Genomic DNA, 19,122 nt, shown 5'->3' on the forward strand with positions numbered 1-19,122 from the left:
ATGAAGAAGGGAAGCAAGTTACATAAGCAAGGTGATATTGCGCATGTCCAGAGGAAGGGTCAACTAAAGGACACACCTGCACGACCACCAGAGACCCCCACGGAAGCCCCTCAGAGTTCAAGGACACATGCGTAATGACCACGCAAACATGATAATTAGTTCCGGGAAATAGAATGAATAGGCATGATCATTCCAGGAAATTTGATGCATATGTATGTAATCGGACAATATAAGTTTTGGTTGATGTAACCTGCGGTATGTACCCTAGGTGGAACGATCCCCTGTGCATCTGGTGCCGTAATAAAGAATGCCTGCTTCTTAATACTACATTGGTGTTAAGGAGTTTGATTTCCGATTTCGGTGACATCTATGCCCTTTTATCCAATCATCCTGGGCACGCCTTGGCTAGTCCGGCACGATTCGATGGTTCGTTGGGCACAGAGACGAATTTACCTTCCTGCCGTTGAGTCGGGGGCTGCTGGTGCTCTCCCCCCTCCCGTCACAGCCGGCGGGGTACAGCGGGCTCTGGCGGCTATACTTGGCCAGGGTTCCAGGCAGGCACTAGTGCGCCTGCCGGGTGTCCCGTGCTGGCAGCGTCAACTCCCCCGAGCCATCTGCTGGCCTGTTGGGGGCGCTGCCGCCAGAATGTAGGGATTTTTTGGACGTCTTTGAGCAAAAGCAAGTAGCAACCTTACCCTCTGCCCCCCCCATCGGGTGTATGATTGTTCTATCGCGCTGTTACCAGACGCTCCTCTCCCCTTGGGTCGTATCTATCCTCTGTCATGGCTAGAGGTGGTGGCCTTGAAGGCTTATAGTGACGATGGCTTAGCCCAGGGTTTTATTCAATACTCCACTTCACCCCTTGGTGCCCCTGTATTTTTTGTAAAGAAGAAGGATGGAGACTTGAGGCCATGTGTGGACTGCTGGGGATGGGGTGGAAATTGTAATGGATATACCTTTAAATTGTTGTAACCCATACCACCACCTGAAACACCATCCTGAACCTTGAAAAGCATGGTCTGTGGCAGCACAGCACCCCAGAAAGAATTGAGTCAGACAATGGGACTCATTTTCTGAAACAACCTCATACACACCTGGGCCAAGGAAAATGGCATTGATTGGGTGTATCACATCCCCTATCATGCACCAGCCTCTGGGAAAACTGAATGATACAATGGGCTGTTAAAACCTATACTGAGAGCCATGGGTGCTGGGACATTCAAGCACTGGGATGCAAATTTAGCAGAAGCCATGGGGCTGGTTAACTCTAGGTGATCTGCTAACTGACCTGGCCCTGCGCAAATGAAACCCCTACCTACTGCAGAAGGAGATAAGGTCCCCGTACTGCACATAAGGAACTGTCTGAGAAAGGCAGCATGGTTTAGTCCTTTTGTTCAGGGACCCAAGTGCACTTGGTAGGTAATGCGGAAGGATGGGGAAGTCCAGTGTGTACCTCAAGGAGTTTTAACCTTGGGGGAGGAAATAATCCATTATTTGAATTGTATGATACCATAGCTATATGGAGAAGGATGGAGACTTGAGGCCATGTGTGGACTACTGAGGACTGAATAATATTACCATCAAGAACTGGTAGCCCTTGCCCCTCATTCCTGAGCTGTTTTGCAACTGGAGTGTTTGCAGTGGGCATGCTGGTTTACTAAACTGGATCTGAGAGGGGCTTATAATCTTATTTGTGTTCGTTGGGGCAATGAATGGAAAACTGCCTTTGTTTGCAAGTACGGCCATTTTGAGTACCATGTGATGCCTGTTGGCCTGTGTAGTGCCCCGCCACCTTTCAGTGCTTTGTGAATGATGTCTTCAGTGATTTGTTGGACAATTATGTCATTGCATATCTGGATGACTTTTTAGTTTACTTGACCACATGGGAGGAACACGTTGTTCATGTTTGGGAGGTTCTCTCCCACCTTTACTGCCATTGCCTTTATGCCAAACTGGAGAAGCGTGCCTTCTTCCAACAGTATATGGATGTCTCGGGGTACTTGATGGGCCCTGATGCATGAGCATGGACATGAAAATCGACACTGTTCTTCATTGGCAGGCTCCCTCAATGGTGTGTGATGTGCAGCGCTTTTTAAGCTTTGCCAATTTTTATCAGTGTTTTATTCGGAATTTTGCTCAAAAGGTCGCTCTGCTCACAGCACTGACTTGTAAGCATGTCCCTTTTTAGTGGACACCTGAGGTGCAGGGGGCCTCTGATGACTTGAAGCAGGCATTTATGACAGCCCGGGTTTTGGACCACCCAGATACCAGTCATCCTTTTGTATGTGAGGTGGATGCTTCCGCCCATGCCATTGGGGTGGTACTTTGTCAGCGTGGTCCATCAGATGGACAGCTTCATCCATGTGCCTATTTCTTCTGCCAGTTGACTGCTGCAAGGAGGAATTATGATATCTGGGAGAGTTGTTGGCCATCCATGAGGTGTTTGCTGAGTGGAGGCACCTTCTCATGGGTCCTGCTGAGCCTGCTTTGGTACTGACTGACTATTGAAATCAGGAATGTTTTACAAACCTGAAGTGCCTCTCTCCTCAGTTGACTTGCTGGGCAACTTTTCTCTCTGTTTCCGTTTAATATCACCTACAGACTGGGCAAACAGAATAGTAGGATAGATACCCTGTCATGTCAGGAAGCCCGAGCAGGAGCTGCTGAGGCAGATCCACCCCCCTGTAATTTTTTCTCTCTGCAAAATTTTGTTGCATCCATGCTGGCCCATGCCTTTTTAAGTTCTGTGCATTGGGCAATGGTTGGTGATTCTTTGGTCATGCAGTTTCAGGCAGGGGATACTTCACAGAATCTGCAGGAGGATGGTTGTCTGTATCATGATGAGCGGCCGTATATCCTTGCTGGCCCACTGCACACACAGTTCCTTCAGCACTGTCATCACATGCTGACAGCAGGGCATGGTGGTCATCAGAAGACTCTGCATTGAGTCACGCAGATGTACTGGTGGCCTATTGTGCATGCAGATGTCACGAGCTATGTTCTTGCTTGCAATGTCAATGCTCAGGCCAAGAAACTGACACAGAGGCTGCAGGGTCTACTACATCCCTTACTAACTCCTGAGTGGCCATGGCGAATTATTTCAATTGATTTTATTGTGAACTTACCTGTGTCTCAGGGGCAGACAGAGGTGCTTGTGGTAGTGGACTTGTTTACGAAGGCTGCTATTTTTGTTCTACTAAAGAAGCTGCCCACAGCCCCTCAGACTGTGCGTTTGTTTTTGCAGCATGTGTTTTGCTGCCATGGCCTGTCGGTGATGGATCAAGGGGCCCAGTTCACTGCCCAGTTCTGGAGGTGGCTTATGGGCCTGCTGGAGGTTCAACTGTGTCTTTCCTACCTGTATCACTCACAGTCTAATGGTCAGACAGAGTGGGTGAACCAGATCCTGCAGCAGTATCTCCATTATTATATTGATTACCATCAGGATGACTGGGTCCCTGTGTTACCATTGGCAGGATTTGCCTATAACAGCAGTGTCCACTCTTCCACACAGCAGACCCCTTTTTATGTGCAGTATGGTTTTCATCCCCATGACCACCCCACTACTCCGGAGGCTGTCCAGGGGGTTTCCCCTGTGAAAGGCAAGATGCTAACTGCAATACGGCTTCCTTAGAAGTACGAACACTGCCTGAGACTATGAGCTTTTACCTCAGGGTCAATGTGACCTGAAGACCCAACCTAAGCTGGCTCTCACCGTCTGAGAACACCCCATACCAACAACAAAACAATAGAAGATTTACCTTTCAAAAAAAACCAGACATATAACCACAGCCAGGACTGCAATTGACCAGAATCCAGTATAACCCCCCACACACACACCTTCATGGGACATTGGTTTAGAACAACGAAGATTAACACACCACTGACACATACATCCACACCACCTGCACGGGACAAGCATGTACTGATCCTGTATGGGACAATTACATACTGATTATGTGAGCAATAGTAACTGATTAGCCCACCCCTTAACATGAGTAATTTGATTGGTCTACAAAACTGTATTGTAACATATATAAACCCTGCTTTCCTCTGTATCGGGGTCCTCCATGCATTAGGCTGGGGCACCCCTGTGCGCATAGCTAAAATAAGAGAATAAATTCCCTTGGTAATTCTATGCTAAGCATCCTTGTCTCCCTCCTCAGCCGGCAAAGAACTGACTTTTACACCCCTGAGGACTCCCTTCAATGATCTCCCTTGAGCGGTTGTGGCATATACATGTGCTTCTTCAAGAGCAGCTGGAAAAAGCAAAGGCTGCTTACAAAGACTATGCAGATAGATGTTGGTGACCAGCACCAGACTTTGTGGTTGGGGACTATGTTCGGTTGTCTGGTGAACATGTTCATTGGGTGCGTTTTTTTTCTAATTTAGACTACCATTATCTTGGCCTATATAAAATCATGGCCCAGGTTAGTCCGGTCGTGTTTTGTCCGCAGCTTTCACGTGCTCTCAAGATTCACCCTGTTGTTCACATCTCCTCGTTAAAACCCATTCACCCAGATCCCTTCTAGTGGCAACCTTGACCTCCGCCTCCAATTACAGTCCAGGGCCAGAGAGAATATAATGTCTGGGCTATTTTGGATTCCAGGATATCCTGGGGTACCCTGCAGTATTTGATTGATTGGGCAGGGTATGGCCCGGAGGACCATTCCTGGGAGCCTGTGTCAGAGGTGCATACCCCAGCTAAGGTTCAGGCTTTTCGTGTCCATTATCCTGCTAAGCCAGGTCCACTGGAGGGTGTGGGGGCACACCCTTGGTGAGGGGAGGGGATGGTGTCAGGTTTATGCTTGTATCTGTTCAAAGGAGATGATGTTTTGTAAATAGTATGTCTACATCTGCCCTTGGTTTGTTATCAGGAGAGCTAATAAAACTGGCTAGCAGGCAGAGCTCAGCCTCTTTGAGCTATTACTTGCCTAGAGCCTTTGAATCATATGTCTTTGTCTCTCATTTTGGGCCTGCCCTGACAATTATAGATTTTTGGCTAACAGAATAGAGAAGAAGTTGTACTGTACAAATTAGAATTATCTGGAACCTTTTTTCCTTTCACTCTTGTTCCAAAAGCAGCATTAAATAAGTGGTTTATCTTGCAAAAAGAAAGATTAGTGACTTAATGTTTCTGAAACCACAGATAACCCAACATGAGAAGACTTAAGCATACAAGTTCACATCTGCAGCTTTAAAACACCAACTTGAGAAACAGCAAGAGTCATCCCTCACCTTGATTCTGCTGACAGCCTCTTGTGCCTGCATCATTCTCACATTCTTGGAGGGAGTTTTGTCAGAAAGGAGTTGAGTGGAGCCGAGGTAATTGGCAGCAAAAATTATTCCATCAATCAAGTCTTCAGGATCACAAGGTCCAGGAACTACAAATACAGGGGGGGGGAAAGTCACATTAAACTATGGTTAAAAAAATAATACTCTGACTACTTGAGCCTGTACCTAAGAGCTGTAAATACTCCTCTGAACTACTTCACTTTAGCATGATGGCATGACAACCAATACTTTTAATCAAGGCATACAAAACACCGAGCATGTCTTCTCAACATCTCTCCAGCAGAAACTAATTGCTAATTCAATTTCTCACAATAGATCATTCTCCTATAAGGCAGGGCTCACTCTAGAGCAAAATAACCTCTTTAGTTTTGTTCTTACATAGAAACAAGAATACTTAAATTGTTCTCTCAGTACTTTGAACAGGTAGTGGAATCTCCTCAAGAGTGCTTTACAGTTATGATACACATACATACACCCCCCCCATAATAGAGGAGATCAATATTATCAAAATCACACTCATTCCCAACAAGGGTATTATGTTGGGGGGGGGAGGTGTTTAAACAAAAATATTTTGATGGTAAATATACAGAGCAAGGGCTCTTGCATTTGGAAAAAGCTACTGTCTTAGTCCTGCAAGATACTTAACGACTTCAGCTCTCATCAGCTTCTGTGTAAAGTTAAAAGTCAATGAGGTATTTATCACCTCACAAGTCAGTACAGAGAAACATGTATAATATACAGGTTTTCAGGTGTTTGGAGATTATATCTGCAGAAGACAGGGCTTTTCTCTATATATGTTAAAATTCTCATGATCTGAGAAAAAGGAAGGTTTATGCAAGAAGCTTCTTGTTTTGCTACAAGTAAGAAAAAAAAAATCTATGTTCAAGGCCAGTGAAAATGTACAGATAATCATAATTTGAGATATTTTTGAGAGAATTGGTAAAATTGTCTATATTTTATCAAGAAGTATAAACTGGTTTTGCTCTCTATTTTGCTAGGAACAAAACCTGATCCTTTCAGAACAGAGTTTTTAGTCAACTCAAGAGTTAGCCTGAGATTTAAGAGGTGCTAAAGCCTGAAGTTGAACATAACACAAAAATGCCAATTTTCTTCTAATTCACCAAAGATGACATTAACAAGGACTGAGAACTTTACCCCCAAAAGAATACGTCATTCTTAAGTTAATTAAAAAATTAGTAGCTAGAGCTAAATCTTAATCACACTCATAATATACACACAGATATGAGTACATACACAAACTTTATCATGAAGCTTTCCCAATTTATGGCTTCTTTATAGATGAAAGTTTATGACTACTGATTTTGAGGTACCTCAAGTGTGCTCAATCTGTTCAGATACTACCTAAATGGACACCCAAAAAAAGAAAGTAATTATGGTCACTAGTCACTTTCAAGAATGAAACCCAAAGGAATGGAATTTATATTGTTAGGGCTGCAGGCAAATGATTGGGCCACTGATTAGGCTGTGGCCCAAGGTTCAGCTAATTGAACAGGATGTGGAAAACTACTGGCCATGGCATGAGAAATTGCCGGATGTGACAGGTAACAGAGTGAGAAGCTGCCAAAAGTTACAGGCAGTGCCATGAGGGATGGCTGGATTGCACTGGTAATTAAGGGGGAGCTACATGAGACTTCACAGACACCTGACAGGGAGCATTGGGGGCCTTTGGGGGAGTGGAACCTTGCAAGGCCAGCAGTGCCTGGGTAACTGTAGCATATAAGGCTGAGAGTGTCTAGGGACTGGTATCAGAAATACCAAATTTGGGTATGGATGTAGCAAAATGGACCAGTGGGGAAAAAGTAATTAGAGGTGGGTTGTTTATTTGGGAAGAGACCAGGGTGGAGAATGGGAGGGATCAAGGTAGATGAGGGGGGAAGTACAAGCATGGGAAAATGGAGAAAAGGGGGGATAGAAGAGGCCGGTCACATGTAAGCAGGCTGCTAGTCAGTACACTTGTTTGACTGAGCCTTGTGCCTGATCACTGCAGTCTGTCCTGTCTTCTTATTAAATCCTTTTTCTTAATTCATTTTTCTGTGTGCTCTCACCCTCTATCCTATGTGAGTGCTGCAAGGTCTAAGTGCCAGCAACTGGAGAAGGGGACACAAGTCACAGGGCCCATAGGTCTAGGTGCCAGCAACTGGAGGAATCAGGGCGTGTTTATATTTCCCTAATGAATTTTAATACTCTGTTTGTGTATGTGTGTGTGTGTAATTTGCTAGCAAACATCAACCTGGACTAGCTGGCAAGTAGGAGACCCGCATCTGGAAAGACTCAAGGTGTGGGTGAGGGGCCCCAAGTCCAGGCATGGATATTAGAAAAGGAGATACAAGGGTGACAAAAAGGAGGGCCAAGCAGTGGGAAAAAGTATAATAAAGTATGTAAATCATGTGATCTGTGGTGTTTGTGAGCCCCCATTGGGCAACCCTGTGCTTGATCAGTCACTGCAGTCTAAATCAGGACAATGAACAAAACCTGTTGTTCTGATCATATGACACATGTCAAACCTGCTTCCATGATCAGGATGACTGGGGGGGTTGGGGTGCTTTCCCTGGCTATCAGGGGAACACCCAGATGGGATAGAGCAAGCATCCTGATATCACTACATTGGTGCCTGTTCCAGGCCTGACAGCATCAGCATCTTACCAACCACTTCCAACCAACCACATAGCATCTAGAAGTGCTACATACTTGCATATTATTGCTCAAGCCCTGAAACTATACAGTATTTTAATTGCCAATATTTGTTACTCTATGCATAAAGGCCTTATCACCACTTCCATTACCAAACCCTTTATAGCATAGTTCTTGATCAAAACACAAAATCTTAAACATAGGGTGAAAGAGGTACAGATAAGACAGGAAGCATATTCAAAAGGAAAGAGGAACATGTTTTATTTTTATGAGATGTGAACACACTTGCAGAACAACAGTATTGTTATTCACAACCCCCCTCCATACATTATGTTAGAGTATGAAATTATCTGTTGAATAAAAGTGTAATGCAGATGAAAGTTTTTCTCAGACTATCAATTACCTGCATAAAAATAGTGTGTTCAATGCTTTAAGCAACTGTCCACTGGACCAATATCTCAAAGAATGCTAAGAGATTTTTTTATTTGTTGGGGGGCAAGGACACACTTTAAGATGGTCCATGACAGAGAGAGGGCTGTCTACCAGAGACAGATCATTCATTGGTTTGAATTTCCAAACCTCAGCTAGTTTCAAAGCAATCTATGTAATTTACATCAGTTCATCTGGTCACAGGTTCTAAAATATACAACATATACTTTTAAAGACTAAACCAATGCCAAAATTTACAGTCTAAAGACAGTACACTGTAAAGCAATCAAGGAATTCGAAGACATTCCAAATTAAATATGACATCAGCTTTTTTTTTTTTGCCATTCTATAAAGCATAAGGGTTATTTAATCAGAGGATAAGTACCTCAAAATCAGTGCAAGTTTCCTCCTACTTGCCTGCCAGTTTTGTGGAGATTTTAACTGTTTTGTCTAACCTCTATTCCTTATCAGACAACAAATTACTCTCTACACACACATTCACATACATTATGAATTCCACGGTGTTTTTTTTTTTAATCAGTGATTTAAATGGTATCGATAACAACCCAGTAGAAAGGTGGCAGGAGCCATCAATTAAATGTTACAAAATAAGAGAGAGATTTTGCTCAACTTCCAAAAAAGCCTACTAGGGTTTAATTCAAGTTCCAGGTTCGACACAGTTTAATCTAAATCAATTAATCCAACCTTAGCAAGTTTTATGTTCTGCACATAAAAATAAAGTTCTATACATTAAAAACATTGGAGTTCTTCATATAATGAAAAAAAAATTAAGTTATTAAATATATCTTACCTTCAACATATGTTGGGAATGAAGCCAAGCTTTTTCTGGACTGTAATAAAGACAAATAGGATTTCAAACAGAACAAAGTATGCTTAAATACACATTAAAAATTCCTCCATAAAAATGAAATCACAGTAACAGTTATTAGCAAAAGATGGTGAGAGTTTATTAGGAAAATATTTACTTTTAAATTAAAAGTCTGACCAATTATTAGAGGGTTATTATCCCTAAATATGGTATATTCTATTAACATGTTCATCAAGCAGGCAACACACTACATTATTTTGAATTAGCTCTTGGTGTTTGGCAACATGCTTCCTGACTACTAATTAGTGCTGTGCTCTCTTTAACAAACAGAAATACAGGAAAATACATAATCTCTCAAAGATATTTTCCAAATAAATACATATGGAGATATTTAAAATGGACCAATACTATTATTATTCATGACAAAAAGCATTGACCTGCTCTGTTAATTATGAACCAAATTTAATTACTTATTAAGATTGTTTTTGACAGGCTATGTAGCCACCTATATCCGCTGGAGTAAATGCATTTAATAACAGTCCTACACTGATTATGTTTATGCTGCAACAAGGACAAAAGTACATATAAACTTGCATGATTTAGACAATGAAAACTGCAAGCAAGGCATTTATTCCTTGTTTGTTTAATCAAGTAAAGAATCAAGTAAAGTCTCACTTTCATGAAAGGTGGACTAATAGAAAAAAACCCAAAACATCCGTCCTACATTTGTAGACACACAGACTAAAATAATACCTCATTTCCAATTGTAATTTTCTATGAAAGACTCTGTGGTAACAATATAAACATCTAGAAACGATAACTTCAGGGAGACTCACCATTTTGTTATATTCAACAATATATAGATATGGGAGAATTTTCTAAAGACAACTTTGTATAAAAAACCATGGTAATAGGTATACTAAAGCATATGCTGCTATTAAACCTTTTTGAAATAAAAGTTTTGGATAAGCCAAGCATTACAAGATTTTGACAAACCTGAACCTCATTCTACAATGCATTAAATTTGGAGCAACTCCTATATATATATATATCAAAACAATATCCATGCATGATCAGGATAAAGTCCAGTGTCTCAGAAGAGGTTCAGTTGCATTTACATATTCACATATATACCAAGTTGTTTTCCTTTATGATAGGCAGTTTAACAGGTTCTGTACACTTGTGACAAATCAATCGCTTGGGAAGTGCACACTTATGTGACAGGTAAATGACTAATCCAGTGAGTCTTTTCCATTTATTGTTACAAGGACGCGAGGAATAAGTAATATTTTTCATCCTACTACACTGTCCTCACTGTAAAATAATTGGTGGCAGAAAAACAAACAGAGCCTAGAGAACCTTAAAATACTTGGCCTTTCCTCATGAGAGAGAGTTGCTGAGTTGTCCAGCAAAACCATGAAAGCTCTTGTGGTGGATTTGGCAGTGTTAGGTTTACGGTTGGACTCGATGATCTTAAAGGTCTTTTCCAACCTAAATGATTCTATGATTCTATGATTCTTCTCAGAGACAATATCAGCAGAGAGAAATTTGTGACTAAGTAATGACTGCCTGCTGTCAAAATGCTTAAGGGAAATCAAGTGCTGAGAGGACACAAGTTTTATTTTCAAATCAGGAGTGGCTGTTCTTTGGCTATTCAATCTGTTGTGATGACTTTATTTTTACTGCACCACCTATACCCACTTCAATAATTGCATGCAATTGCTGCTACTGTGATGCTAGCAGAGATTCAATTAGCTGGATTCTGACAGGCCTAGAGAACAAAACTGTACACTTCCAAAAAATCAGAGGCAGCTTATCCACATAAGTATCCTTTTCAAAGCATACATATAATTTTTTTTAAAAGACTCAAGGCCTAACCAAATTTTATGTATATAATTACAGGTTTGACAGTAATCTGATTAGCCAATAAAACTTCATTTCAGGATAAAGCTGTGTAAACTAACATCAAATTAATGTTTTTATTACAAAGGCTCTACACAGACAATTTTTTTCATTCATTATCCATGTCAAGAAACACTGATAAAACTAAAGTAATAACAAGGTATCAGATAACATTATTAAAAAAGGGGAATAATTTTTTAATTATATATCCATGAGTAATTAAAAAATAGGTCATTAATGTTGAATTACTGGTTTTGTCCATCAACTGAACACTGTAAAATTTACATGTTAAATAAAGGTTTTGTTAAGACCTAAAAGTGTTTCCCAAAAATGATGAGGCTTTGTCATTATTATTTTTGTAAGGGAGGTACTAAACCATGCAGTGTTGCTTATTTGCGTGGAAAGAAACCCAGCACCCCACAACACATCTGACTGAAATTACTCTGAAAGTTTATTATGTTTAACACTGTATGTGATCACATATTGAAAATGGGTAGCATCTTGTTCATTTTTTCCTTTGAGTAAGATTAATATCTAACAACTGTCAGCCTTTAGAGTTGTCACAAAGCAACTACATCTGTAAACTGCATAAAGCCAGAGGCTTTAGCAAGCTAAAGAATATTGTAGATGAAATCATGACACAAGCCAATACTGTTGAAGGCTTTGGTGCAGGATAAATTAAGGACAAAATTCCTAAGTCTTCTGAAAGCTTCCATCCCCTTCTAAATACAAGCATAGATTTAAATTAATATATATACACAGGCTACAAGCTTTTTTCCTCCCTAGATGATAAAGAAGAAGAAAAAAAAAAGAATAGACTAAGTCTTGTTTAAATTTCAACCAATATTTCTGGTCTACAGTAGATTGGTTTATTCATTTGTAGAAGATACCATGCTGTTAGCTGATAGCTAAGCACAAGTTATCTATCAGCAGCTGTGTCTATGTGCTTACAGGTCTCTCTTAACAAATCTAACATTGAAGTCTGAAAAAAAAATTGTCATATCAATGAGATAAGAAGCATTTATCATCTCATCTCAGTTCAATTACTGCAGTGTGGAAACCTGCCAGGTACAGGCCTTGACAAAAAAAATGAAGTGTATAGCTTGCTTTCAAGGAGCCCAGAGTCAGGACTCCTAGATTCTAGTTCCAGTTCTGCCTGTGAATCGTTGGCAGGCTATTGAGAAATCACTTACTTGTTCCTATGGGTCAGTTTGCCCATCAATAAGATAGTAGGCAGAATTAAATTACTACATTGGAAGGGCCTATTCACCTGGCTGAGAAATGTTATTTTCTTTATGGAAAGATATTCTGCAGAGATAAGGAAGAGGGCTAGCTCCTCTTGCCCTGAATACAGAGGTGATGTTGGCAGCTGTTCCTCAATAAATCAATACTCCCTAGCCTGTTAAACAAGTGTTGTGGCCAAACACAGAGTAAGGAATGCCATCACAAATGGTCTTAGATACAGTATGTTATGCATTCAGTCAGACAGGGAGGCAAGCACAAAGGAAAAATGTCAAATCAGTTTTCTCTTTTTGTTGCTGTTTTGGTACAAGAGAGGAGATTACACATGTACAAAGAGGTAAAGAAAAGAGAAAGGCATAAGCAATACAGACAAGATGGTGGCTTTTTAAAAGATTGCACTACCTCTTTATTAGTGGAGGTCTCTGCTGTACTGCAGACATCCTGATGATGTTGCCTACTTGGTTCAGCACCCCAGGGTGAAGAGGAATCAGTAGATAGAGACTAGACATGGTAAGAAAATAAAATTACATAATTTGAGTGACCGATGTAGAAATATCTCTGGTTTGGCAGTGGGAATAAGAAATGAAGAAAACACCAAAACATGACAAACACTTTCTGAAGTGTTATAGCCCTTCCTTTTCATTGCAATGATCACACCCAGTCTATTGGGATGTTGAGACTTATCTAAACAGCTAAATTGTCACAGAAAACTTTTTTTCTTTGTCAATAATCTATTAAATTAAGCACGTTGAAAAATTAATAGCTGCCCTCAGTGGTAGACAACTGTGGTGGGTTGACCTCGGCCAGCTGCCACACACCCGCCCAGCCACTCTCTCACTCCCCTTTCTCAACAGGACAGGGGGAGAAAATAAGATGGAAAAGCTCATGGGTCGAGATAAAGACAGGAAGATCACTTATCAATTACTGTCACGGGCAAAACAGACTTGACTTGAGGAAAATTCCTTTAATTTTTGCCAATTTTTGCCACCCCTTTTTCCCAGACTCAACTTCACTCCTTCATTCCTGACTCCTCTATTTCCCCACACCCTGAGCAATGCAGGGGGGATGGGAAACAGGGGATTTAGGTCAGTCCATAAAAGTTCCTCTCTGCCGCTCCTTCCTCCTCACACTTTTCCCCTGCTCCAGCATAGGTCCTCTCCACAAGCTGCAGTTCCTGTCAGGAAAAATCTGCTCTAGCGTGGGTTTTCCACAGGCCTCAGTTCCTTCAGGAAATATCCACCTGCTCCAGTGTGGGGTCCTCCACAGGCCCCAGTGTGGATATCTGCTCCAGCATGGTCTCTTCCACAGGCTGCAGGGGAATATCTGCTCTGGTGCCTGGAGAACCTCTTCCTGCTCCTTCTTCTCTGACCTTGGTGTTCATACTACTGTTTCTCACTGTTTTTTCCCCTCACTCCTCTGCTCGTCATGTGGCATTTTTGTCCTTTCTTAAATGTTTTCACAGAGGCACCACCAACTTTGCTGACTGGCTCAGCTTCAGCCTGCTGTGGGTCCATCAACAAGCTTGCTGGAACCAGCTGTGTCCAGCACAGGGCAGCCCCATACCTCTTCCCACAGAGACCACCCCTGCAGCCCCCCCGCTACCAAAACCTTAACTAAATCTTAATGGAGAAACCATCTTTCAGACTATTTCCCCCACTCATTCACTATCATAAAGAATGTTCTTCTCTGTTCTAACTATAAAACTTCCATCAGATATCATATACTTGGGAAAGTCATATTAGAAAAATAAAGTGAACAGCACAGAAAACCAGTATAATGAATTTTCTATCTCTATGCAATCCACCAGCAAATACCTTGGTAAGCTGCTATGAGAAATGCTATCATACTAATAGGAGACTCCTATGGAATGCTGCTAATATTAAAGAGCTATATCTAGGTATCTAAAGTCAAGAGTAGTAAGTACTTTAGTGCAAATATGATACAAAAATACAGCATGTAAAAGAGTGCAAAGCTTTGACCCAGCAAGTATTTCAAAACCAGATCTTTAGGAGATGTGGCAGTGCAGATGTCACAAGGTGAACCCTCAGAGGCAGCTTTAGTATTCAGTTATGAGCACTGGGGTTTTTTTTAGCTCAGCAGCCCTGAAATTCTACAAAGTCTCCTTCAACATAGGAATCTTGGTCCTTGCTTTGCCAGATCAGTACAGTTTTTCACTAATAGTAAAACAGTCAAATACTATCCTTCTAGCTTCATAAGCAATTATTACATCCCTTCTCTAAGCCAGCTAGTGTTATAACACTGTAATATGACTACATTTCTGCTTTGAGATGGCAGCAGCAATAACCTAGAAGCAAATTCTTGGCTGCATTCCCACCCCAGCTTAAATCTTGAACTCTATCAAATATTATGCTATGAAATCTAATTTCTGCTGCTTTTTCTTCACAAACACACAACAACAAAAAAATCCACCCCCCTCCTCCTTTTCCTCATTTCTTGAAAAGGCCTATCTAGTATGTTTACTAAAAAGAAATTCCAGAATCACATTCAACTAAAAGAGGCTACCAAAGAGTTAGAAAGCAATTCTTTATACAGATGCATCTTAGGTAAACAGTAGCCCTTGCTTCTATTTATTTTTTTTTTATTCACAACTGTGGAGCAAAAAAAAGGCATACAGAAAAGGTGATTTTGTGAAATGGCACCTAGAATATGGGAATATACTTGCACTATGAAAATGATGAATCATCTATCACCCATAAGATCCCTGGCACTCTCACAAGTACTTTGAGAGAGTTATATACTTCCTAATTTACCATGTGACATAAAATGTTACAGTTCTGTGCTGACTCAACTGCACAAGTAGCATTTCTTATTCCCTTGGGAAACCATTCCCATTAGATTCTATTCTATTCCCATTAGATACATAATACTGTTTAACGGTTAAATAGGGTTAAACATAAAAGGTGTGAAATACTGTCAACCTAACAATGACATCATATACAGATATTGGAAGACTGAGCATTAAGCACCAAGCAAAGACAAAAAAAAAGCATATGGTCCTTCAACACCAAACGTATGCACAAAGAATTATCTGAAAAGACTGAAAGCTCTCATATTCATATGCCAAAATAATATTAAAAAAAGCTTTTACATAAACTAATCTAATTGCTGACATATAGAAATTCAGCACTGCTTAAAATGTGTTAATGGTTGTTCCAGTAGCATCACAAATATCCTGAGCTAGTCTTGTCTACAGAATATTATTCTTATTGACCTATCAGAAAGATCATACAGCTGCCTTCTAGGAACTGTCTTTCCATGTTTACTACAAAAGTTTCTGAAAGAACTACTGCAGCCTGACCAACCCCCACCCTCCCCAAATCCAAACACCATACAACCTACAGTGTGCTACAAGACATGCAATTAGAGTTATTCCCAAAAATGCTTGCATGTCCAAGTTTTGTCTTTGAAGAATAATTGCCTGTTTGTCTTCCTCGACAAAATGAAAGCACAGAGGTACAATATACAACATACACTACAACTTCCAAGTAGCTTTTATACCAATAGCAAGAAATATTTGATAACTCATGGAGGACAGACAACTTATGCAGCTACTTCAAAACACTATAAACTAATGTCTAAAGCAAATGTCCAATACTGGTCATTTATACTAACTTTATAATAACTCTTTAAGAGTTAACAAAACTGCTTTAGAAGCCTAACTAAAACTTTGTCAAGATACAAAAAATAAATGAATGTCAGTCTTCCTATTATTACCATAGAAAACTTTGCTACTGACTTGTAAAGTGCTTTTTTCCAGGAGTCTTAATAATAATAAGCACCTGCAATCTTTTTTTTCCTCCTCCTCACCTATATTTCTCTTTTATCCCAGTGTCCTGGTTTCAGCTGGGATAGAGTTAATTTTCTTCCTAGTAGCTGGTATAGTGCTGTGTTTTGGATTTAGGATAAGAATAATGTTGATATCACACTGATGTTTTAGTTGTTGCTAAGTAATGTTTACACTAGTCAAGGACTTTTCAGCTTCCCCTGCTCTGCCAGGTGCACAAGAAGCTGGGAGGGGGCACAGCCAAGATAGTTGATCCAAACTGGCCAAAGGGCTATTCCATACCATATGATGTCATGCTCAGTACATAAACTGGGGGGGGATTGGCCGGGGAAGAGCATCGCGGCTCGGGGACTGGCTGGGCATCGATCGGCAGGTCGTGAGCAATCGCATTGTGCATCACTTGTTTTGTATATTATTTTATAATTATTATTATAATTATCTTTTCCTCTGCTGTCCTATTAAATTGTCTTTATCTCAGCCCATGGGTTTTATTTTCTTTTTTTTCCCAATTCTCTCCCCCATCCCACTGGGGTGGGGGGGAGGGTGAGTGAGCAGCTGTGTGGTGCTTAGTTGCTGACTAGATTTAAACGACAGTCCTTTTGTGGTGCCCAACGTGGGGCTCGAAGGGTTAAGATAACAACAGATCTGACCAGAGCGTGTTAAAACAAACTTGTTATAAACAGTCATCAACTTGTTATAAACCCCAATCGCCCAGGAATCTTGGCAGTGATCATGGACCAGCCAGAAGGCAAAGATTTTGGAATATCACCACAGGAGGAGGTGATGCGTGCTGAGGAGGCCCCACTGTACAAGAAACTACCAGAAAATGAGAAACAATATGCCCTGTTCACTGATGGGTCCTGTCGTCTTGTAGGAAAGCATTGGAGATGGAAAGCTGCTGTATGGAGTCCTATACGACAAGTTGTAGAAACTGCTGAAGGAGAAGGAGAATCGAGTCAATTTGTAGAAGTAAAGGCCATCCAGTTGGCTTTAGACATTGCTGAACAAGAAAAGTGGCCAGTGCTCTATCTCTGTACTGACTCATGGATGGTGGCAAATGCCCTGTGGGGGTGGTTGCAGCAATGGAAGCAGAGCAACTGGCAGCGCAGAGGCAAACCCATCTGGGCTGCAGCATTGTGGCTAGATATTGCTGCCCGGGTAGAGAACCTGGCTGTAAAAGTACGTCACGTAGATGCTCACGTACCCAAGAGTCAGGCCACTGAGGAACATCAAAACAACCAGCAGGCGGATCAGGCTGCTAAGATTGAAGTGGCCCAGGTGGATCTGGACTGGCAACATAAGGGTGAATTATTTACAGCTCACTGGGCCCATGACACCTCAGGCCATCAAGGAAGAGATGCAACATATAGATGGGCTCGTGATCAAGGGGTGGACTTGACCATGGACGCTATTGCACAGGTTATCCATGAATGAGAAACGTGCTGCAATCAAACAAGCCAAGGGGTTAAAGCCTCTGTGGTATGGAGGGCGATGGCTGAAATATCAATATGGGGAGGCCTGGCATATCAGTTATATCACACTCCCACAAACCCGCCAAGGCAAGTGCCATGTGCTTACAATGGTGGAAGCAACCACCGGATGGTTAAAAACATATCCTGTGCCCCATGCCACTGCCCGGAACACTATCCTGGGCCTTGAAAAGCAAGTCCTATGGCGACATGGCACCCCAGAGAGAATTGAGTCAGACAATGGGACTCATTGCCGAGACAACCTCATAGACACCTGGGCCAAAGAGCATGGCATTGAGTGGGTATATCACATCCCCTGTCATGCACCAGCCTCCGGGAAAATCAAACGATACAATGGGCTGTTAAAGACTACACTGAGAGCAATGGGTGGTGGGACGTTCAAACATTGGGATACACATTTAGCAAAGGCCACCTGGTTAGTTAACACTAGAGGATCTGCCAATCGAGCTGGCCCTGCCCAATCAAAACTTTTACGCACTGTAGAAGGGGATAAAGTCCCTGTACTGCACATAAAAAACATGCTGGGGAAGTCAGTTTGGGTTACTCCTGCCTCGGGCAAAGGCAAACCCATTCGTGGGATTGCTTTTGCTCAAGGACCCGGGTGCATTTGGTGGGTAATGCGAAAGGATAGAGAAGTCCACTGTGTACCTCAAGGGGATTTGATTTTGGGTGAGAATAGCCAATGAACTGAACTGTATGATGTTAATTGCTATATAATACTGTGTGTCATCACTTTTATGGTTACTATATACCATATCAATGGTATTTCAATAAGGATCACTCAGATTAATGAAGAAAGAAGTTCAATGAAAACCAAGCAAAGTGCAGTGGTGATGGAACCAGAACTGGCTTCAGCATGCAACAATCCAACACCACACACCATCTCTCCTGCCCTGAAAGACTATTATGACAGATGGAGCCCAAAGTCATGCACTAAATGAACTGAATGGACATTTTAGAGGGATGGCCCATAGACCAAGGGAATGATAACTGTTTGTACATATATATATATATCAAGAGACAAGAAAAATGGTGGTGATTAATTGTATTGGAAAGGGTAGAACCTGGGCATGATGTAGATGGTATATAGAAGAAGAGGTCGATACTGTCCTGGTTTCGGCTGGGATAGAGTTAATTTTCTTCCTAGTAGCTGGTATAGTGCTGTACTTTGGATTTTAGTATGAGAATAATATTGATAACACGCTGATGTTTTGGCTGTTGCTAAGCGGTGTTTACACTAGTCAAGGACTTTTTTCAGCTCCCCATGGTCTGCCAGGTGCCCAAGAAATGGGAGGGGGCACAGCCAGGATAGTTGATCCAAACTGACCAAAGGGCTATTCCATACCATATGACGTCATGCCCAGTATACAAACTGGGGGAGTTGGCCAGGGGGTAGCGATCGCTGCTCGGGGACTGGCTGGGCGTCGGTCGGCGGGTGGTGAGCGGTTGTATCTTTTTTTTTTTTTTTTCCTTTTTTCCCT

At 41.6% G+C, this 19,122-nt stretch overlaps 1 protein-coding gene across 1 annotated transcript in view; it reads right to left on the bottom strand.

Annotated features, from left to right (window-relative positions):
- Window positions 1-19,122, bottom strand: part of LOC140650598 (amyloid-beta A4 precursor protein-binding family A member 1-like) — an 88,219-nt gene that overhangs the window by 27,249 nt on the left and 41,848 nt on the right. Inside the window, exons 2-4 of the mRNA XM_072859143.1 lie at window positions 12,749-12,847; window positions 9,185-9,224; window positions 5,236-5,381 (exon numbers count right to left, since the gene is read on the bottom strand). Coding sequence (XP_072715244.1) covers window positions 5,236-5,381; window positions 9,185-9,224; window positions 12,749-12,847 — 285 coding nt within the window. The remainder of the gene's footprint in view (window positions 1-5,235; window positions 5,382-9,184; window positions 9,225-12,748; window positions 12,848-19,122) is intronic.

The sequence above is a fragment of the Ciconia boyciana genome, chromosome 4 (assembly GCF_034638445.1).
Source record: "Ciconia boyciana chromosome 4, ASM3463844v1, whole genome shotgun sequence".
Taxonomy (NCBI): domain Eukaryota; kingdom Metazoa; phylum Chordata; class Aves; order Ciconiiformes; family Ciconiidae; genus Ciconia; species Ciconia boyciana.